Source organism: Chelonoidis abingdonii, chromosome 2, assembly GCF_003597395.2.
Source record: "Chelonoidis abingdonii isolate Lonesome George chromosome 2, CheloAbing_2.0, whole genome shotgun sequence".
NCBI classification, from domain to species: Eukaryota; Metazoa; Chordata; order Testudines; family Testudinidae; genus Chelonoidis; species Chelonoidis abingdonii.
Window position 1 is genome coordinate 210,320,013 of NC_133770.1, and position 24,009 is coordinate 210,344,021.

Here is a 24,009-nt window from a genome sequence, read left to right on the forward strand (position 1 = left end):
ACTGGGAGACTGGAGTGTCTAAGGAAATTGCTTGTGTGACTTGAGGTTAGCCAGTGGGTGAAACCGAAGTCCTTTTTGTCTGGCTGGTTTGGTTTGCCTTAGAGGTGGAAAACCCCAGCCTTGGGCTGTGATTGCCCTGTTTGAGCAATTGGTCCTGAATTGGCACTCTCAGTTGGGTCCTGCTAGAACCACATTGTCACAGGCAGCCAGGGCAATCAATCGGAGGAGACTGTCCTGGACAGGTGTTGAATTGTAGTGCATCTCACAGGTGAGCTACAACTGCCCTGCTATACTGGTACTGCCACTTTGGGGTCTTTATTGGCCAGTTCTGGTCCCCAGTGCAGCAGACGTTGGAGGCATCTTTCAGCCTTGAGACCCTACTCCATGCAGACTGGAGGAATTTGTCTGCCTCCGTGTGTGTGGTACCTGCACCAGCAGAATATAAGAGAACAATAGAAAGAATGATACCTTGAATTTGTACTGAGCCTTTCGTATGGGGATCCCAAAGCACACTGTAAGCATTAATTAAGCCTCACAACACTAGTGTTCTTAACTATTTTACAGGTGTGTAAAATGAGGCACAGGTAGATAACTGACTTGCCCAAGATCAAACAGCAAATTTGCACCAGAGCTGGGAATATAACTCAGATATCTTGACTGCAATTTTCAAAAGAGTCTAGAGATTTGAGACACATATCTAATCATTATAATTAGTGGAATTCTTACACTTTTTTGATCTTCTTTTTCTTCAAATCAGTAACATAAAAGTAAGATTAGTTATCCTGATTTACAGCAGTAAAAAACATAAAAAGTTTTCACAGATGACTTTAGATGGCTATTTCATTTTACTTCCATGAAATTCCGTTTCAAATTTTATGTCTATTTTATTATCTTTACTTAGTTCAGGATTAATTTTAAATTAGAATGTATAAACCTGTTCCACATTAACAATAAGCCATGCAATGCACAGGCAATAGCTAGCTATATGACATCTTGTTAAGGACATTTTAGAATCAAAGCAAATTAGGAAATCTGAATGATCAGTGTTATTTAAACTGCTGAATACTAACTATGAGGTTTATTTCCCTGCCAGTTTACATATCAGTTCTGTAATGTTCCTATTCCAAAGATGAGTGAATTCTGGTTCTTGCTTTTCATGGCCATAGTTTCAAAGCATGTTACTTGCCTAAGGCCATATACACTGTTTCAAAGCAATCAAGCTGAATCACTATTCCATTTCACTGTTTATATGCCTCCCATTTTTTTTGCCATATTTACTGGTGAGCACAACTTGCCACCCTTATCTTTATCATTTAGGCTTTAACGTTACCCCATTTTGCTGTCTTTGAGATGTAAGTAGATGATGATCTGCTTACATATCCCAAAAGCTATTAGTAAAATAAATATATATGTAACAGATGGACAAGTGCACCTGGGGTTTTATGCCCATAAAGCTGTCATGACATCCCTCCAATCACACTTTTACCTTCTAACGGGAGTACATCTGTATTATTTGGCAATGTGAATGGAAACAAATGTGAGATAATCTCAAAGCTACTTCTCAATCTTTGTTCTACTTATATGAGCATTGAAAATTGTATTCTCTATCCTGTGGCTGACATTTATCAGTATTTTACTGGTGCGAAAACCTATTTTAATTGGTGTTTTTATTTTGCTGTATGAAAACCAATTATAATATATTTAATATTTATTTTAACTATATATACATATATATAGAAGGTTTAGGTATATGATATATATAGATAGATATAGATAGATATATCTGTATCATTCTGTTCGACTTGTACTTTAAAATATGTTCCAAATATTTTTACAAAAACCAAAGAAATGTATCCAGATGCAAACTAATGAGGCTCTGTTAAAATTTTTGACCTACACATTTTGGTATTTTTACTAGCAGCGTTTTTATAATTATGTTAAATCTTTTCTGTCCTCATTGTAAAGGTATTTACTTCAAACCATTAAAGGTCTTGATGCAGCAAACATTTATGGACCTGATTCTGATTTACACTATTTTGCTGAATACACTTTACATTAATGTGAAAGGCCTTAGTGTAGATCAGAAATGGGTCCTTCTGCGCTTGCTTAACATTCGGCACATTGAGTAAACATACATAAAGTTTAGCACATGCTTAAATGGTTGCAGGACTGGAGCCAAAATGATTTATTAAAAAATAAACCCAGAATGTTATCTAGCTCACTAAAATCTATATGATGGCCTAGGGCCTCTGGTGCGGTGTGGCTGCTTTGTGCTGTGCTGCTGGCATAATCTAGCCATAAAACAGAGTGAGCAGGCCCAAGGAAGATCATACTATTTCTAACGTGATCCAATTTGGAGCTGACAAAACGGTTCATATGCCACATGCCTTCTCCCCTTTGCTTGTACAGCAAGAAGAAATTGGTGTGGCTGGATGCCTCTATGTCATTGCTTATCTTGGGGTGATTTTGACCCCTGTGGCCATTAAAGGTTTATGAAAATAAGAGTGATCCTAGAGAAACTGGTCAAGCACAAAGCAGCATCATAAGGAAGGATGGTCCAATGGATCATTACATTTATGGATTGTGGTCCAGCGGAAAGAGGAAGGATGGTTTAGTGGTTAGACCATTAGCCTGGGACTTCAATTCCCTGCTCCACCACAGATTGTGGTGTATCCTGTATGACCTGGGGTGAGTCACTTAGTCTCTCTGGCCCAGATCCTCAAAGGTATTTAGGCAATTAACTCCCACTGAAATCAACAGGAATTACATGCCTAAATACCTTTGAGGATCTGAGCCTCAGTTTTCCATCTGAAAAATGAGGACAATAGTATTTCCCTATCTCACAAGGGTGTTATAAAGCTAAATACATTACAGCTTGTAAGACATGCAGATATTTTACGGTGATGAGGGTCATATAAGTAGGTAAGACCAGATGCTCAAGGCAGTGAAAAGGTGAGCTTTCATCTTTACATCCTTAATTTTTGCTCTGTGCATGTGCCCCAATACTTCTCCCCCAACACATTTATCCATATATTTGTGTTTCCTTAAACCACTAGTGTTTACTTCTTAAATTGATCTGTCTAAATTGGATTAGTGAGAATTAAGATATTCATCTCAATTGAGGAATATTTTCTAGAGCATCCGTTCTACTGCAAACAAGGGAATGCAACAAAACACTGAAAACTGAATTCATCTTTGCTTGAAGTTACACCAGACAATGTTGTGCACATATATGCTGCTGCTCTGTTCAATGAGGCACACATTGTTGATTTGTGGACATCTTTATTCAATGATTACAAAAGAGTCCTTCTAGTTTCCTGGAAAGTAACAGTCAATTCTTTCTCCTGAGGACTCCTGCCCTGCTAAGCATGATGGAATAAGGCCAACTTGTTATTTCAGGTTATAAGTTTAGAAAGCAGAAATGTGTTTAGACTGCTAGACATAGAATGTTATTCCCTGATTGCCAGATTAACAACAGTTTTAAACTACAAGATTTTCTAATTTTTTTATTTGGCATTCTGTTAAAACACATATCTGCCATCATATTCTGTTAAAAACAACTACCACCACCACCACCACCATGTATAGAAGTTATCAGGAAAAAATATATTTACGAATAAAATAAACACTAAATGGGGAATTACAATATTTTTAGTTGTATAGCACAGATTAGATAAAGCCTGGAGTCAGGGACTGGATTTAATGCATCTGTTGTTTTTCCCCATCTCTATATTTTGGTTTCCATCTTCAGAGATAAAAGAAATCCTAGTCACCAATGGTCATTAAAAAATCTATGACACTGCTCATAAGAACAAGTGTATTAACCCCAATGTCCAGAACTAATTCCAACCTGTGTAATTATGTCTTATTAAATTTCCCTGCAGTTTCAATTAGATAAAATATTCTACACTTTAACCTAAATATTAATGTAGGATTTTGTGTGCTGTTAAACAGTTACTGTGTTTCACCCCAGCAGTGGCTGCACTTCAGTAGTGGATTAAATGAACCCCATGTATAGTTTGCATATATTATATGGTAAGTATTAAAAGTGCTTTGGGATCCTTTTGCACATGAAATGCAATATAAATGCAGTATTACGGAGGCGCTTGGTAGCAGCTTTATGGTTAGAGTTCTATTCAAATGTGGGCTATAAATTCCTGTTTTACTCTAAAAGTGGGTGGCTAATTGGTGTGAAATTTCACACATGGTTGGTTTTATGCCTATTAAATTTTACATGTAGTTTGTGTCTGGTTTCTCATTATACATTTATAATACAATGTCTTTGGAATTGGGATCTGGCTGATATTTGTCCTTGGCAGTCCTACTCTTCACTGTTGATGGATATCTTTTATGAACCAATGTCTGTTTAAACAAAAAATGGTAAATATGTGGATCCTGAGTAGATCTGGTGTAACGAATTAAAAACAACAAAACAGATTATGGACTTGGGGTCATTTTTAACCATTATTCACGTTATAATTAAAAATGTATGTGCTGTGCACCCAAGCTTGATTGAGTGCCAAGTGCACGGACATTTGATTGATGGGGGCTGGGTATACATAAAATCTTCTCTAACAGGAACCACCCTTTCCTGTCAGATTTTCCCGACAGTAGTTTCTTGGGCAGTCACTGGTTAAGAAGGGCTCACATGCAGCTGCTGGCAGGTAAAATCTTCTACCTTCATACAGGTCTGCTTAGCCTCACCTATGTACCCACTCTTACTTACACTTTGAGACACCCTAGGATATTAATACCTCAAACACATTTCTGTGAAATAGTTAAGATTGCTACACACAACAAACCCAAGACAAATCCATAACAGCAAGGATATGACAAGTTAAAACACCTAACTGCACATGGTCCCTACTCTTCCCTCCATACCCTATTATTACCACACAACACAGACCACGTAGTGCAACCTTAACTCTGCGCTCATAGGGATGCCAGCCTTTCATCATCTCTTTTAATTGCCATTCTGCAAACGCTAAACTGCTGTGTCCCAGTACAACTAACTACTACAACAAGCAACCATGGCTACTATTGTTGGGGGAAAATAATCCAATAAAGGAGAGTAGGCATATGTGTGGAAGAGGGGCAGAATTAAGGTTGCAACGCATACTCTGTTGTGTACAGTGGCTGTGGTAAAGATAAGGTATGTGTGAAGGAGTAGAGGAGAAGAGGGGAAGGAGTAGAGGGTTACTGGCTTAACTATTCATTTCCTTGCTCTGTGTGTATGTCTCAGGTATGTTACATTATTGGAACCCTGCCTGCTTCCAAACTAATTTTTGTGTACTGTAGATTAATATTGTCAGAACTTGCTGGTTTTAGTTCTTGATAATAACTGTGACACTATAATTAATTTTTATGCTTCTAATATGATGCTTCTGCTTTGGCTTTATTTTGCATAATTATTTCTGCTACCACCTGTTGGTACATATTTTATGATACTAAAATAATGATAGAAAAACATGAGGACTAGCAGTGAATTTATATATCAGCTGCTTCTGTTGAGTTTCATCATTGCTTTCATCATTCATTTATTTCCAAACTCCTCCATCAAGCAAAAGGGTGAGGAAAGTGACTCCTGAAAGAATCTAATGTAAAGTGATGTGACAAGCCAATTGGATGCCTAACAAAAAAATAAGTAACAGTTCAATGAGTGAAAAGGAGATTACAAGAAACTGATACAGGTACATGAGCAGAACTCTCCAGCTTTCCAAACCTTCACCATAAAGCTTTTGGGAAGGAAGTGATGTTTCAAGGTGTGAGATTCTATACAGGTCTCCAACAAGAATCAGAAGGGGACTTTGGCCAATATGATTCTGATGTAAGGGCCCAATCCAACTCCCACTGAAGTTAATGAAAAGGCTCCCGTTGACTTCAATGGGAGGATCAAGCTTTACATGCAGTCTTTGAGAATTGACAATGATGATTTGTTGTCTATGTTTGCTAATCATCCACATTTTTTTTGGATAAACATACCAGTTTCTAGAAGAAAAATCCCCCATGTTAAGCTAACTCCAACTCAGGAAAATAACTTGATTCACATTAAACAACTTAGTAGTTACACAGTTTAAACACAGAAAATTAGAGGTCTCTCAGATTAGCCTACTATTCTGGAATAGCTTTGTGTCTCTGGAGCATTTTTATGCTGTCTTGGCTTTATTTTACCACCTAGTCAGTGGCTTGGAAAATTTTGATTCTGGCACTAAAACTGTCTGCATCTTATTCCTTAAGAGGAGTGTCATTTCTTGTATGCAAAACTTCATTTTAAATGGAAAATATGGCCAATACCAACCTAATGAGGAAACAGATTTTTTGGCTGAGGCTCTCACATCTGCTTCAACCTCTCTTTGCCTCAAACCACTTCATCACCTGTTATCAAAGAACTGTTCATGGCAACTCAACAATGATTTTCCTAAACGACTGTGAGACCTCATTTAGATTTTTAATAAACAGTCACATTCTAATGAGGTCTTCATAAAACTGACTAAATATGTTTAGAAATCATTAGCTTAAATTACCAGTGCAAAAGTCTCCTTTGGGAGCCTTGCAGATTTTGTGATAAGACTTCTGGCAGATGGATTGATATAACAACACAAGTGAGTTTTGAGTCTCCACACAAACAATGCAAATGTGAGTGACTGGGTAACAGGCTACTAGATAAAGAGCTAAATGTCCCTCAAGTAGGTTCATTAAAGAGAGAAAACAATCAAAACAGATTTCTGTGTCATTTAAATACCAGGTGCACAGCAGTCTGCAGGTGCCAGAAAAACTGACAAGGGTCCCTTGCTGGAACACACAAGAGCTTAAAGGGATGCATGATTCTGACAAGTGTGTTTCAGATAATGACAGGTATTGGCAGATGTACCCAGACCCTGCTGGAGGGGAATGCAGGGAATGAGTCATCTGCAGCACTTGCATTAGGGAAAGCCTCATGGTGGCTCCTCCACCACAATTAAAACAGCCCTAATGCATAATGCTCCAGGGCAAAAAGCAAGTGCGCAGAACTGATTTAATGACCATCCAGCCAGTCTTGGTAAACAAATACACATACTCCCTCTTAATGATTAATTCATGAAGGACGCACATTTATGTGAGGAACATATTAAATAGGTGTTCTTCTTTCCTTAAAAATAAGGTACTTTCCCTTGCTTTTCAACTTAAAATAGAACAAGTGGTCTGTAAACAAATCTGTAAATCTAATACTTGCAAACCCAACAAAAAAGTAAAACTTCAGAGTCGGGAAAGGTTACTTGGTTTGCCCTGCAGGAATTTGCCCTGTTGTCAAAACAGAAAATGATGACGACAATTCAAGGACAGAGCCCCATTAAAATTATTAATAATCAAGGTAGCACAGCCCTTTGTGCTCGGTGTTGAGAGACAGATGGCATGTTTGTAATTTAACTCCTTGGGGATGACAGCCCCAATTTAGGAATGTGCTCACTTATAGGGCAAAGCCCAGGGGCTAGTAACTACATTTATTTGCGGTCATAATCTCACTGTTCTTAAAATACAGTTTTCATTCCTTTTTAAAAACAGTATCACTGCTCCCTTATCGAGTGGATCTATATCTTGACAAGCCGCAACTTTGTATCCCAGCTGGACTGTTGTACTGTGGGCCCTGTGGGATTCGCATGACGTAGGATGCATGATGGCACTGCAGCCTGCCTGCCTGCCTTTGGGATTTCTGCTTTTACCTGTGCAGAAGCACAATGGGGCCCTGACAGTAGAAGTTGCTGAGGGGATGTGTTGAGTTAGTAAGGACTGTTGCTGAGGGTTGAAGGATTATGACCAATATTTTCACTCTCTCCTCTGGGTGAAACCTGATAGTCCACTTGAGTTTATGCGGCAGAAAGTTGATTCTAAGATAATAATATACTGTTTCATCTGATAAACTGTTTTTGTCTCTAATGGCTTGTCTACATGGGGTCATCCAGGAAAGTTAATACAAATTAACTAAAGGTGTGAATTTGAAGTGAGTTAGTTAAATTGCATTAATCCCCTCTGTGAATGCCCTTGTTCAGAAATGAAGGGGCCTTATTCAGTTTAGTTTAATTGACTTCGAAAGTGAATTAAACTAAACCAAGTTAAGGCCATCTAACTTCTGAATTAACAGCGTACATAAAGGGTTTAATGCAGTTTACTTTATTTCAAATTCACAACTTTAGTTAAACCGGATAAATTTTCTGGGTGTCCTCATGTACACAAGCCCTAAGGTGGGGGAAATATCCCTTCTTGAGGGATTTCTAGATAAAGCTGCAACAAAGAGTGTACTATTATTACAAATATATTTCTTTAATTTTGGTTTGAATGCAAGTGTGGCTGTCACATAGTTTAAGCCTATATTTGATTCACAGGACTGGATTTTTAAAGTGGCCTCAACCTAGTCTTTCTTTTTGCCTCTGCAATTAATGGTACCTGTGTTTTTGTAGCTGGTGTTAATTGCAGTTACAAATCCTATCATTTTGATGTCTAAGTACAGTACTGGTACTTGATTTGTGGGCAGCCTGAGACACCGAGATGTCTAAAGGGTAGGATTTAAACTAACAATTAACCATAGACTCAAAATACAGGTACAATAAACTGAGAATGTAAAACTGAACTTGCAAACAAACAGCTAGATCTGACAATCTGATGCATAATACCTAAAAATTGATCTCCCTATAACATAAACATTTTTCAGCAGAAAATGTCAACCACCTCATTACCAAGAAATTTAAAAACATGCATCAAAACCATTTTGCTCACAGCAGAATGTATGTGCTGTTTTCCCTTACTTCAGCAGTTAATGAAAATGCTGGACTTAGAGTAGCCAATGTTTCTGCTGATTTCAGCTATGATTTTCAATGAGACATAGGAGAGTTAGGTGCCCTACTCTTATTGAGTATCAGAGGGGTAGACGTGTTAGTCTGGATCTGTGAAAGCAGCAGAGAATCCTTCTTATTGAATTTCCCTTAGAAAATCCTAGCTAAGATCTGATGCTAGCATAGAGACCCAGTAGTAAAATAAAATGGTCCATTACTGGTGTGTTTTAAAGAAAGTGGCTCTTTTGAATACCTGCTGAAAATCATATTAGCAACAAAGACATGACCAGGAGATAGGGTTGCCAACGTTGTAATATTTAAAGGTTGGAAACTCCAGCAGGAGTATAGGTTCCTCCCCCATCCCACCTCTTCCCCTGAGGCCCCTCCTTTTCCCCCTAGAGCCCACTCCCACCTCCCCCGTCCCATTTGTTCCTCTTCCCCCTACAGCTGGGTCAGAAGGGACTTGCCTGCGGAGCTGCGGCTGGGTGCTGCAGCCACCCAATATAGGTAGGAGGCAGCCACGGCTGCACAGGGGCTGGCACACGTGATGACCTGGTGCTTCCCCACCTGCAGTAACTGGACTTTGGGTGTCTGGTCAGTAGACTTGACCGAACACTGTCTGGTTCCCTATTCGATTGAACTTTCTGGTTGAAAACTGGCCACTAGGACACCCTACCAGGAGACCTTCTTCAGAAGCAATCTGTATGGAAAAAAGTGAAGTATCAAGTGACTAACTTCACTTTTTTCTTTATAAATCTATTCCTCAATAAAACCTCCTGGTCAGCACACTGATTCTATTTTCTGATTTCAGTGCACTTGTGAGTTAGGCTAATTGTTCCATTTACAATGCACAGGGTAAAACAGCATCTTCTTATTATTCCCACATGCAAGCAAATTTAAGTCATATCTATGCTGAGCCACCTCTAGAAGCTCAACTAAGCACAGGATTATGACCTGAACATGCAATTTGATTAAGTTCCTGGTTAAGAGGGCGAGTCATTTTTTACAGGGGGTGAGGAGGGGACAGGGGAATAAAAACATGATAGATTTTACCTAATGTATCATAGCACAGCTCTGTGCAACATGTGCAGTCTCAGAGTTTAATCTCTTGTCTGAACAATCAGTTCCAGAATTAATCTGAAAGAAGACTATGTAAATTGCCTCTAAAGGGTTTCCTTGATGCTTATTGTAAGTATTAATAATTAGGTGCACATAAAGTTATAATACTTTGCCTCTGTTGGCCAAATGTTATCAAAGCCAAGCCTTCAAGCCATTTTAAAAATAATTAACAATACACCTTTTAGTAGAAGAAGCGGTAAATATTTTATGTGTTATAGTCTGTGTGCAAGCATCTTGTAGGTCTCTTATTTAATATCCAGAAGTAAACATCTCAAAAGTCTTTCATCATTGTAAGTGCAAAAATTACTTACCCTTCCTACTTCCACTAGATTTGTTACCATGACTATGCTGGCTGTGTTCTCATGCCACACCATTCTCCAGAAGTCATATATCGTCTCCTGCATTGGTCCTGAAAGAGTATATCAAAGGAAAGGTTATTTTCTGAAAGTCTTGGGATTGGAAGCTTATCTCCAGGGAATTTTGAGAGACTGTTTTTATCTGTACATATCAGTATTGTCATATTTTTCATTGAGGATTGAATTTCTCTCACTATCCAGCCCACCAGCATTTAAGTTATTTCCCTCGCTTCCCTCCCCCCCCCAAATAGTGCTGTGAAAGAAAGCTAGTTCTCCAACATTTAGATATTTATCACCATAATACCCAGAAGTGTCATTAGACAAATGGATAACATTACTCTTTCTGGTAACAATTTGATGATATTCTGGGGAAAGTATATATGGAATAAAATGAGTCTCAATGGACTATATGGCCTTTTCTAGTTTCAAATATTTTTCTTAGTGTTCACTATCAAAGTAGTCCAACACCTAAATTGTACTTTCTGAAGTAAAGCAGAGGCTATAATTTTTCTGAGTTGCAGTATATCATTTTTAAAATAGTGGGGGAAATGGTAAAGATCCCTGGCATGACATGACAATAGCCTATTCTGCCGCATTTATTCTGAGGAATGACCTTGAAAAATCAGTGTGCTTTAAAACTCAAAACCCTGCATGCTCAGGTCTTGGAGCATTGTGCTAAAAGTGGAGAGTCAATCCACTGTAGTACAGTATTGCAAACAGTAATGACAGAAATGTAAAATTGCTAGATCGCCCACGTCACTAGTTTCATTTACTTCTACATCTTTTCTGTTACACATGGTATTCATCCCAACTTTTGGATCTGAAACCACTTCAAGGCAGAGAGAATAAACAGTTATAAAATAATGCCAATTACTAAAAACATAGCATTCACAGTGAATCATCTACTGAACCTCTATACTGCAGTAAGCAATTAGTTGCTTATTCAGGAGAGTGCCATTAGTCTATTCATTAAGAGACAAACAGACAAATTTATCCACCTTCCCTCTCTAAAAAAGAGAGACCTACATGCTTGAAGCATTAATAAAGCCCTCGATTTATTTATTTAATTTTCAATTAAATTAAAGGGTTGTGTCCAGTTGATAAGTTTTGACAATGTGAAGTTTCTTTGGAAAGTGTTGTCATTCCTACACACGGAATTGGAACATTATATTTATAAAATAATAATTTTACAGCAATTGAAATATCAAGTAATCACATCTCAATGGACTAGCTACAGCAGGGGTGGGCAAACTACGGCCCAGGGGCCACATCCAACCCTTCAGCTGGTTTAAACTGGTCCTCAAACTCCTGTTAGGGAGCGGGGTCTGGGGCTTGCCCTGCTCTTGCACTCCAGATGGGGAACAGGATTCAAGGCTACTCTGCGTGTGCATGCCAAGGCTCTTGGAAGCAGCAGCTTGTCTCCTGTATGGCTCCTATGCTTAGGGACGGGGGCTGCGTGCACTGCTCCCACCCCAAGTGCCACCCCCGCAGCTCTCATTGACTGGGAACTGCGGCTAATGGGAGCTGCAGGAGCGGTGCCTGCAGACTGGGCATCAAACAGAGCCACCTGGTCACACCTCTGCATAGGAGCCGGAGGGGAACATGCTGCCGGTTCAAGAGCTGCTTCAGGTAAGCGCCACCTGGAGCCTGCATCCCTGACCCTCTCCCGAATCCCAACCCCCTGCCCCAGCCTCGAGCCCTCTCCTGCTCTCTGAACCCCTTAGTTCCAGCCTGAAGCACCCTCCTACACCCCATATCACTCATCTCCAGCCTCACCCCAGAGCCTGCACCTCCCGCTGGAGCCTTTCCCCTCCCCCTCACGCACCCCAACCCCCTGTCCCCGCCCGGAGCCCCCTCCCATACCTTGAACTCCTCATTTCTTGCCCTACCCCAGAGCAGCACCCCCACTCCAGAGCCCGCACCACCTCCTGCACCCAACCCCAGTTTCGTGAGCATTCATGGCCCACCATACCATTTTCATACCAAGATGTGGCCCTCAGGTCAAAAAGTTTGCCCACCCCTGAGCAAGAATGCAATGTTTTACAAAGACAGTGTCAACTTAAAAACCACACTTCGCTGCAAAATGTTTTTAAAATTTAATTTTACACGTGACATTTAAAAGCACTATAATTATTTTCTTTAATACACAGAGATTATTTAAAAAAAAGTTTCCTACTTCTCTGCTTTGTGCATTTGACAGCACTTTGTTTATAGTCAATTTCACTGTTTTCCCCGGGGGCAGTCAGTTTTTCCTTTACTTGTGTAGGTGTTTCACATAACATTACAGGAGAAAAGGGCATTTAAAATAATCGGAAAATGTGATTGTAAGAGCACAAAAGTCTTAAGGCAGGTGTAGCACCTGAATCTATTTACTTCTACTTCAGTTTTTGAACTGTGCTAGATTCCAAGCTGATGGTGTGGACTTAAAAACTCAAGTCCATTTTTTAATTTAAAATGCAGAACATCTGATACTTTTAAGAAACACTGTGTTCTCAAACATGACAAATTGAAATTATTCCTCGGCATTTGGAATCCTGAAGCTGAATATCTCACCTCATAATTATCCTGTATATATTATTCAAGATTGATCTGTGCTCCATTTTCTTATGTTCCATTGATCATGTACATGATGGGTGAATTTTTGGTTTGTTTTATTTTTATATTTTTATGTAATGTAAGATTCAGTATAGCTTTTTAGACAAAAAAAGAAGTCAGAACATAGTAGGACCGATCCCAGGCTCCATTAAATTGCTTTGTATTGCTGGAGAGGTGGAAAGTGACCTTGCAGCTTCTTTAATGGGGCAACTAAGAATATCTAAGGGGACCAGGGTGGGGGTTGGACTGGTGAGTGATGTGCTCTGCCAATCCCCACCCAGTGGAATGGCCCCCTAGGGAATTGTTTCAATGAGTGTAAATTAGAGCAGCCCTGTGGTTGCTGTAATATATGTCATGGGCTAATTCAGTCTCTCCACCCCAAGCTCAGGATCGGAGGAGGCATAAAGGTAACTCAGAGCAACTTTTGCCCTGTCAGACATGCCAGGCATGAATTCAATACACCTGAGGACTGAGCCCAATGAAATTAGTGCCTATGACCTTAGTGTAACTGAGGCGAGCCACCGAGCCGGCCAGCTTTTGGTTTCTTTTCCCTATTCATTAGAATTCCTGTTTATTTAGCAGATTTAATCCCCACTCCAAAGGAAAACGCAATGCAGTTTTAATTATGGAATCCTGCTAGGGTGCCTCCATAACATGAAGCACATTGTGACATGATACAAAACAAATCCAGCCCTAGTTCCAAATATCTCTAATTCATCAACTATCCACGTGATTTTTTTACCCCTTCTTCCAAGGGATATATCCAACATCTTAGCTGGGTGACTTGTAATTCATTGTTAGAGGCAAGGTCTAGTTGTTTGAGTACAGGATAAGGGTCCAAGAATTTATGAGCTTTAATCTTGACCTGACACCAGCCAGTGGTGCCAGACCCAGGAGTGGGAAAGGACATAGGGGCTAGAGCTCCTGCAATGACAATGTTGTGGGGACTCACCCTCATGTAAATTTGTGTATGCCTGGAGGAAGGTGGAGGCAAGAGTGAGACCCAGAGGATCTGGAGTGGTTCCTGCTGGGCCCAGAATTGGGCCGGGAACAGTGAGCAGGAAGCCAGAGGGGCTGGAATGGGCCCAGGAGCAGGTAGGAACTCTCCTTTGTAGCCTGGACTCAGCTCCACTCCCCCTAAGTCTCAGTACCTCCCCCAACTCCTTTTTCTGTCCCTCTGCCCTTCCACTCCCTTGCCCCCTGACAGCAGCTGTCTCTGGGCCTTCAGTGTGTCACTTAACCTTTCCATCTTTCTACTCCTAATTTTTAAAATGGATATATAAATTGCAGGACATGTCTAAGCTGCTGTGTAAGTCCAGGATTCAAACTCAGGCTCAAGCCTAACCCACAAATTGTGCTGACTCAAGTCCCATGACCCCATGTTAGCGGAGGGTCCAAGGATGAGCCAGGCTAAGACCCAGGGTTCAAGAGTACTGCTTTGCAGTATAGACATAGCCTCTCTAGACTTGTGGTCTGGGAGTCTACCAAAACTATTCCACAATTCCATGGGCTGATTTTCTTTGCTCTGTGAACTGTTAAGTTTGGTGGACAGTTAAGTTTTCCCACACTGCATCACGAAAAAAGGGCTAGAGCAGCCACATTCTGAGAGGCTCCTAGGAAGCCTGGGATATGGGGGTTGGAACTGGGCCTGAGTAATGCACTATATATCCAGGAACCCCAGGGTTGGGACCCCCACTTCACCAATTCCTAACCTAGGGTTACAAATGAGGGTAGATGCTCAAACCCTAGGTTAACAAACCCAGAGTCTGCTAACTCAAGTTCTACTAGGCCTGGGCTTACATTGCAGTGTAGACATGCCCTAACAGACAATAACAATGGGGACTAGCTGGGAGAAGGCACGTAGGAAGTATCGGGCATATTATATCAGATATTAGTTAGTACTGATCTCATTTGACCCACGCTCTTGTCCTTGGCTCCTGAAGAAGGGGTAGCAATGGGAAGCTGTAATCAGTAGAGCTAGTTGGGAATTTTCCACCAAAATGTTTTATCCGTTGGAAAATATAGTTCCTGGAAAATCAAAACTTTTCAAAGGAAAATTTTGATTTTGTTGACATTTTTCAATTTTTTGTTGGAAAATGGCATCAAAACAACTTGTTCTGGGTCAGTTTGTTAAACCTCGGGGCAAACCACTGTGTTGAACCACGAGAATTATGTGACCCTGGTGCAGCCTGGGACACTTTGGCTGGCCTAAAGAAGAGAATGCTACATAAGGTCCCTGACCTACAAATTCCATGAAACTCCACAGCGGCTCAATGTGGAATCGAGCCAAAATGAAACATTTAAATTCAGGAATGCTGAAACCTTTTGTTTTAAGTGCCAATGTCAAAATGAAATGTTTCAACATTTCCAAAAGAATATTTTTTTGTAATTTCCATTCTATGAAAATCATAGAGTCATAGAATATCAGGGTTGGAAGGGACCTCAAGAGGTCATCTAGTCCAGTCCCCTGTTCAAAGCAAGACCAATTCCCAACTAAATCATCCCAGCCAGACTTTGTCAAGCCTGACCTTAAAAACCTCTAAGGATGGAGATTCCACCACCTCCCTAAGTAACCCATTCCAGTGCTTCACCACCCTCCTAGTGAAAAAGTTTTTCCTAATATCCAACTTAAACCTCCTCCACTGCAACTTGAGACCTTATTCCTTGTATCTGTCGTTCTAGTACTACTGAGAAATTCTAGATCCATCCTCTTTGGAATCCCTTTCAGGTTAGCTGAAAGCATCTTATCAAATCCCCTCGTTCTTCTCCTCTGCAGACTAACATCCCGTTCCCCTCAGCCTCTCCTCATAAGTCATGTGCTCCCGCCCCCAAATCATTTTTCTTGCCCTCCGCTGACTCTTTCCAATTTTCCACCTCCTTCTTTTAGTGGGGCCAAAACTGGACACCCAGTACTCCAGATGAGGCCTCACCAATGTCGAATAGAGGGGAATGATCGTCCGCTCTCTTGTGGCAAGCCCCTACTTTATTACAGCCCAAACTTTCTTCTTGGTTGCTACATACGTGAAGAAACCTTCTTGTTACTCTTAACATCTCTTGCTAGCTGCAACTCCAAGTGTGATTTGGCCTTCCTGATTTCACTCCTGCATGCCTGAGCAATATTTTTACACTCCTCCCTGGTCATTTGTCCAATATTCCACTTCTTGTAAGCTTCTTTTTTTGTGTTTTAAGATCAGCAAGGATTTCACTGTTAAGCCATGCTAGTCACCTGTCATTTTTACTATTCTTTCTATACATTGGGATGGTTTGTTCCTGCAACTTTAAATAAGGATTCTTTAAAATACAGCCAACTCTCTTGGACTCTTTTCCCCCTCATGTAATTCTCTCAGGGGATCCTGCCCAACAGTTCCCTGAGGGAGTCAAAGTCTGCTTTTCTGAAGTCCAGGGTCCATATTCTGCTGCTCCTTGTGTCAGGATCCTGAACTTGACCATCTCATGGTCACTGCCTCCCAGGTTCCCATCCACTTTTGCTTCACCTACTAATTCTTCCCGGTTTGTGAGCAGCAGGTCAAGAAGAGCTCTGCCCCTACTTGAGTCCTCCAGCACTTGCATCAGGAAATTGTCCCCTATACTTTCCAAAAACTTCCTGGATTGTCTGTCTGTGCATCGCTGTATTGCTCTCCCGGCAGATATCAGGGTGATTGAAGTCTCTCATGAGAACCAAGGCCTGCAATCTAGTAACGTCTGTTAGTTGCCAGAAGAAAGCCTCGTCCACCTCATCCCCCTGGTCTGGTGGTCTATAGCAGACTCCCACCATGACATCACCCTTGTTGCTCACACTTCTAAATTTAATCCAGAGACTCTCAGGTTTTTCTGCAGTTTCATATCAGAGATCTGAGCAGCCATACTGCTCTCTTACATACAATGCAACTCCCTCACCTTTTCTGCCCTGCCTGTCCTTCCTGAACAGTTTATATATATTCATGACAGTACTTCAGTCATGTGAGTTATCCTACCAAGTCTCTGTTATTCTAATCACATCATAGTTCCTTGACTGTGCCAGGACTTCCAGTTCTCCCTGCGCGTTTCCCAGGCTTCTTGCATTTCTGTGTAGGCACTTAAGATAACTTGCTGATCATCCCACTTTCTCAGAATGAGACTGGAGTCCTTCTCTCTTGCACTCTCCTGCTCGTTCTTCTTCCCAGTATCCCATTTCCCCACTTACGTCAGGGCTTTGGTCTCCTTGCCTCGGTGAACCTAGTTTAAAGCCCTCCTCATTATATTGGCCAGCCTACTTGTGAAGATGCTCTTCCCCCTCTTTGCTAGGTGGAGCCAGTCTCTGCCTACCAGTCCTCCTTCTTGGTCAAAGAATTCAAAGCCTTCTCTCCGACACCACCTGCGTAGCCATTCATTGACTTCCAAGATTCGACATCTCTACCCAGCCCTCTTCCTTGCACAGGGAGGATGGACGAGAACACCACTTGTGCCTCAAACTCCTTTATCCTTCTTCCCAGAGCCACGTAATCTGCAGTGATTTGCTCAAGGTCATTCTTGGCAGTATCAAGTCAGGGCAAAAAACAAATGTCAGAATATCCATATTTCCTATGGGACAGAAATTCCAATTTTCAACCAGCTCTAGAAGTGGGGGAGTAAATGGAAGCACAGCAAAGCAGCTGTCTACGCTGTTGTAAGAGAATGGGATGCCTCAAGATCATGCAGTGGTTTACTTTCTCACTGCACCTGTGGGGTTTGGGGTTACAGATCCTCTGTCTAAGCAACCTTTTTTCATCCCCTTCTGTGAAGCCACCATCCCTGAGTAACCGAAGTGGTGACGCAGGAAGAGACAGAGTATTTTTAGAATATTTTTTCCCCTTCTACAGGACCATCTGTGGCAGTGGGCAGTTGGGCTATAGTCTAGAACAGTGGCTCATTGACAGTTCTGGGATATTTTGCAACTACCTGTACTCAACTTGAATCTTTTTCTCAGTAACCAGTGTTTTCCTTGTGGGTTTCAAGACTTCTGTATTTCAGGTATTGAACTCACAAATCAAGCCAAGAAACAGCTCCTAAGCACAGGTTACGTCTTGAAATTCTTTCATTTTCTGTTCTTAAGAAGAAGGGAAATAAAGATCATGAAAGAAATGAGGCTGAAAAAAGTTTTCATGAGAACAAGAATCCTAATGACAACTATGGCTTCAGAAGGAACGGAACAGGGTCAGTCTTTCCTCCAACCATAATTCATTGTCTTTGTTTTCCTCATTCACTCTTCTTCAGCTTAGTTTTGCATCACATTCTTCTTGGAATGAGTGATGCAGGAAAAATTGTCTTCTGCAATGTCAGATGTGCTCTTCTCCATCTTGTCGGCCATAGTAAGAGGGGGGGAAGTGGAGTCAGCTTATTCTTATAAGTATTTTCCTGTTACATCCATCCACCCAGCCAGCCTCCAAACTTCTTTCAGATTCACGACATTGCTGGGGAGCACGGGAGGAGGGACAGGAGGGAAGAAATAAATTAGTTAAAAGTCTTTGAAAGTAATTCTTTCCTACGCTATTTTTCTTTTCTTCTTGACATTTTTAAAATTATTTTCTGACACCTGAAAAAATTATTACTCTGTCACCTGTTGCCAGACAGAACTGAAAAGCATTAGAGGACAGGTAGGGGTGTAGAATTTATTGTCATCAAGAGCGGCACAATTTGATTCCAGAGACTCATGATGGAGGGGAGGGGGAGAGACAGAAAGAGGGAGACACTATAATTGTTATCAGCATCATGTTTAGATGTTCGCATAATAGGCAATAAGGTTATTTGGCAGCAGTTGCCCCCTTGTGGTTGTAAAAGTTCTGCAGGGAAGGTATTATATTTCTAAAACATTAAGCCTTTGGCACATTACATTAGCTACGTAATATTGTAGTTGGTATCAAAGATCTCTAACGTGAAGAAAATCAGCAACTGAGCTCTTGCTTGATGCAACCAGAAGGTGCAAAGCAAAGGAAAGTAGGAATATAAATAAACATTTAAATGAAATAGTGAAGAAAACTGAAAGATATAAGCAATTTCATGACAAATTACGATTCGCGGTATTACCAGTAGTAGCAACAGGCCCCAAAGGATAAACACATAGTACGAGGTGAACAATCGTGGAGCTTTAAAAAAGGGTTTAAACACTAACAACTGATATACTGTACACAGAGACTTTCTACATCTTTCTTCTGTTATGCTTGGTATTGTATGATCCAATTCCTACATCTGATATTTTTCACTGAGTCAGGTGAACAGTTTAAGAGATAAACTTACCTGGAATCTGAAATATTGAAGTTCAGAAAGAAATGAGAAGCAAAAAGTAAACTGGTATCAAACTGTATGGCTATAAAAAGCAAATGGAGCCAATGTGCATCAGGAGCCCCAGGTCCTTTAAATTGCCACCAGGGGAAGCTGATCCATGCTGGTACGCGGTACAGGGGCCTACTACTGATGAGACATGAATACAACTGCAATGATTTGGGATTGTCAAGTATTGTGTTTCTAGTAAAGAGTGCTCTAAAATGGAATGTTTGCATTTGGAATTTTAGTTCCCCACACAGTTCACAGGATTTGGGTCCGGGATTTTGGTACAAAGAAAAGGGGCAGCTGGATTCTCCATTTAAAAAAAAAAAAAGTTTTGAGCTGAACCAGAAATTTCCCCAGCTTCTATTCATACTGAGGCTTGTAATTTCATATTAGTGGCTTTTCATTTTCTAGATAAGAAATTAAAAGATATAGTATAAATAACAAGAACGTAGGCATGGCCATACTGGGGTAGACCAATGGTCCATCTAGCCCAGTACACTGTCTTCTGACAGTGGTGGATGGTTGGTGCCAGATGCTTTAGAGGGAGTGAACAGAACCAGGCAATTTATCGAGTGATCCATCCCATCGTCCAGTCCCAGTTTCTAGCAGTCAGATGTTTAAGGACACCCAGAACATGGATTGTGTCACTAGACATCTTGGCTAATAGCCACCAATCGACCTATCCTCCATGAACTTATCTAATTCTTTTTTTTTTAACCCAATTATACTTTTGGCCTTCAAAACATCCTCTGGCAATGAATTCCACAGGTTGACTTGCAGTGTGTGAAGAAGTACTTCCTTATCTTTGTTTAAAATCTGCTGCCTACTAATTTCATTGGGTGATCCCTGGTTCGTGTGTTATCTAAAAGAGTAAATAACATTTCTTTATTCACTTGCTCCACACTATTCATGATTTTATAGACTCTATTATATCTCACCGCAGTCATCTCTTTTCCAAGCTGAAGAGTTCCAATCTTTTTAATCTCTCCTTTCTGAAAGCTGTTCCATACCCCTAATCATTTTGTTGCCTTTTTCTGTACTTTTCCCAATTCAAATATATATATATATATAACAAACCATTCATGGACGAGACAAGAGAACCTGGAATTGATGGAATGCTACTACAACAGTAGATCTAATGAGAGGGGATATATGAAATGTATGAGGGGACTGTGGATGGACAAAAGACCTACATCCACACTTACTGAGAAACAGCTAGTTACCCCAATGCTTCAACATAGAAAGAGGAAGCTGCTCTTCACAGCTTGAGATAGACAACTCCACATTACATTCCCAGACTCAAGAAGACTGAAGAACAAGTAGGTGTGCAGCCCACACTGAAGCTGGTAAACTTCACTGCCACCCCCACCATTGTAGAGCACAGCAGCTGATATAGCATAAGATCATGCGAGAAAACTAGCTACAGTCCAATCTCGAGACCGATACCAAGCTCAGTGGAGAAGACCATCAGATAGTATGTTAGAAGATGCCATAGAGCCCTCATTGACATCCCTACTACCACCATAACTCAAACCAATGAACTGGTATACGCTACAGCCTCTGTAATTCTGGAGATGCTTGGCTACACGATCAAGAAGAACAAAGTATGTACCCACCCTGAAAATGAGGTTGAGGATAGTCAGGCGACTCGGATTGAGAGTTAGTCAAGCTGGTGGAACTACAAGGGTAGAGACTTAAGGATAAGACTCCGGCTATGAAAACATACAGCCTACCATCTGAAGCCCTAGAGACTGCTAAACAAAGGCTCACAGCATAGCTACCAGGCTAGGGAGATACACTAGGAGAAGCAGAGGCCAAAAAAGTAAATGCCCTGTTCTCCAAAGAACCATCCAAGGTGTACTCCCAACTGCAGTTGCAACAACACAATAACAGCAGAGCCACCAGCAGCAGAAACTGAACAGTAACTGGAAGACCATATGGTAGAAGAGGAGACTCATAAAACCAGTGCAAAGTGCTGCCAGGACCTCAGAACAGAGCACAGCGATCTCCCAGAACAGAAACCAGTCACCATCACAGTAGAAGACATCCAGCAGCGGGTCCAAGAACATGAAGAGCTGGAACAGCACCTAACCAGACATGATCCACACCTACTGGCCTAAAGAAAACTAACAGCAGTGCATGAATGCCTAGCAGCACAGATGACCAGCTTGCTAGCAGCAGGCTCCCACCCAAAATGCTAACCACAGGGAAGGACAGTGCTGATCAATGAAAGACCCCTGCAGGCGGACAGAAACGTCCAATACCGGCCAAATAACCTGCCTCCCCACAACATTGGAAAGTTCCTATAGGCATCATAGCGCCAGCTAAGGACCACATGGGCACAGTACATGAGCACAGTTTCAGAAGGGCATTGGGAACAATACCAGAGGCTCAAAACCACCAGTTGCTCATAGATATAGCAGTCGCCCAAGACTCAAAGGTCTAGACAGACAATCTGAGCACAGCCTGGATTGACTTACAGAAAGCCTACTGGACCTCCCAATTGCCACACACGTGGATCTGTGATTATGTCTGGCGCTATATCCAAATCAACAGGGACACTAAGAAAAAAAAAAAAAAACAAAAAAAAAAAACAAAAAAAAAAAAAAAAAAAAACAAAAAAACCAAAAAAAAACAAAAAAGGACCTTCCTCAGAAACTCAATGGGGACTATGGAAACAACACTATGAAGTCAACTCAGGCAGCTTGCCACAAGTGGCCATCAAGTGTGGCATATACCAAGGTGTTTGCACTGTCCCCTGCTGTTCTGCATAGGCTTAAACCCCTCAGCAGATATCACAAGGACTGGATTACGGGGACAGGTTCAGGAGTGGAAACTACCATCAGCCACCTCTCTACATGGATGGACATCAAGCTGTATGCTAAGAAATGAACGAGACATCGACTCGCTAATTCCACTGACGCGTATTCTACAGTTGAGGATATCGGGGATGTCATTCGGACTGGAGAAGTGTTGGCCGGATGGTAGTGAAGAGAGGGAAGGTAGTCAAGCTGATGGGTGGAACTACCCAGCGGGGCCACATAGCAGACATACAGACCAGCTACAAGTACCTTGGCGTCCCCACAGTCACATGGAAACCACGATGAGGACAAGGAAGACAAGCACATCCAAGTATTCACAAAGGAAAGGACAGGTCCTGAAGAGCCAGCTCAGTGAAGAACAATATCCACGCTATCAACGGATACGCCCTGCAGTCATCAGATACCCTGCAGGTATGGTGAAGCTGGCCCAAAGGAGGAATGGGAGGCTGCCGAGGTGAAAATCCGGAAAGGTCCTCACAATGCACGGATGTTTCCACCCCAAGTCCAACACCAGAGACTGTACACCAGCGGAAAGGAAGGCGGGCGGGGGCTTCGGTGAGCGTCAAAAGCCACTGTCCTGGATGAAAACCGGAACATCCAGGAGACATCAGTAAGATGGCCCCCCAGATGAGCTGCTGAGAGAATTGCCTGAAAGGCAGCCAGCAGGACATGGAGGAAGACCATAGCAGAAGAAGTGCCATGCAGACAAGACGCTGCATGGGATGTACCATCGACAAGATAGCTGAGGTGGCTGACCTTGGGAAATCCTACCAGTTGGCTGGAAAGGGCTGGACTAAAAGACAGCCATGAGGACTGATCGATAGCAGGCACAGGAACAGCGCACAGAGGCACCAGATCCAGTGAACAGGGGTCTACCACATAGAGAGACCCAAGTGCAGACTGTGCAGAGAGGCCTCAGAGACAGTTTTCAACACATAGTGCAGGATGCAAGATGCAAGGCAGGAAGAGCATACATGAACGGCACAACCAAGTGGCTGCATGTGTACAGGAACATCTGCACGCGTATGGGCTAGACCCTCCAAGCCAGATGGGAGATTCCACAGAAGGTTGTGGAGCAATAGCAGGGCTAGATTCTGTGGACTTCCAGATCCAGACGGACAGTGCAGAGTACTGGCCAATCAACCAGCCATTGTGGAATAACAAGGAGCAGAAGACAGCAGTGGTGATAGACATAGCAGTGCAAAGTGACAGCAACATCAGGAAGAAGAAATGCGAAGCTGGAAAGAAGTACCAGGGCCTGAAAGTAGGAACTAGAGAGGATGTGAGAAAGTGAAGGCCAAAGTGGGTCCAGTGGTGTAGGAGCACTCGGGGCTGTGACTCCTAAGCTGGGTGAGTGGCCTCCAAACAGATCCCAGGAACAACATCAGAGCTCTCTGTCCAGAAGGAATTGCAGTGCTAGGAAACAGCTAAGATATTGCGCAGAACCCTCAAAACTCCAGGCCTCTTGGTAGAAGACTCGGAGTGTATGATGAACACTTATGACACAACACATTAGCTGCTGAGAGGGGATATTGTTTGTGTGTGTACTTCCTGCTCTCCTCCTATTTAGATGGGGCAAGGCCAGAATTAGGCTACAGATAAATTTGAGATATAACAGGTAATGATTAGCTACTCCAGCGCTGAACAATCTCTTAGCTCTCCCTCCTCGCTGTTAACCACAGTATGTCTAGTGTGAGACGATCGCTGTCTCGATATTATCCAGCAACCTGGAGCAATTATAGATTCTTTCATAGACAGGCAGATAGCTAAGTCCCATCTATGACACTAATATGAACACCATGCTCAAGCTCAGTCAAAGCTAAGAGCTATCAGCACTGTGGGTCCTAGAGAGAAGAGCTAATGCTCGAGCGTCCATGTAAGTACAAGAGCGAGGGTCGTGTCGAGGAGCATGGGGAGCAAGATACGGAGAGCTGAGAGTGAGAAAGTGTACTGCTGGAGTATTGAGGAGGACAAGCGTTTCAGAGCACCAGGAGGAAGGTCCTGTGGTGAGAATAAGAAGGTTGA

At 41.8% G+C, this 24,009-nt stretch overlaps 1 protein-coding gene across 9 annotated transcripts in view; it reads right to left on the minus strand.

Annotated features, from left to right (window-relative positions):
* Window positions 1–24,009, minus strand: part of PTPRM (protein tyrosine phosphatase receptor type M) — a 766,944-nt gene that overhangs the window by 33,190 nt on the left and 709,745 nt on the right. For all 9 annotated transcript variants that reach the window (XM_032777081.2, XM_032777080.2, XM_032777089.2 and 6 more), the window contains one exon: window positions 10,238–10,335. In XM_032777081.2, coding sequence (XP_032632972.1) covers window positions 10,238–10,335 — 98 coding nt within the window. The remainder of the gene's footprint in view (window positions 1–10,237; window positions 10,336–24,009) is intronic.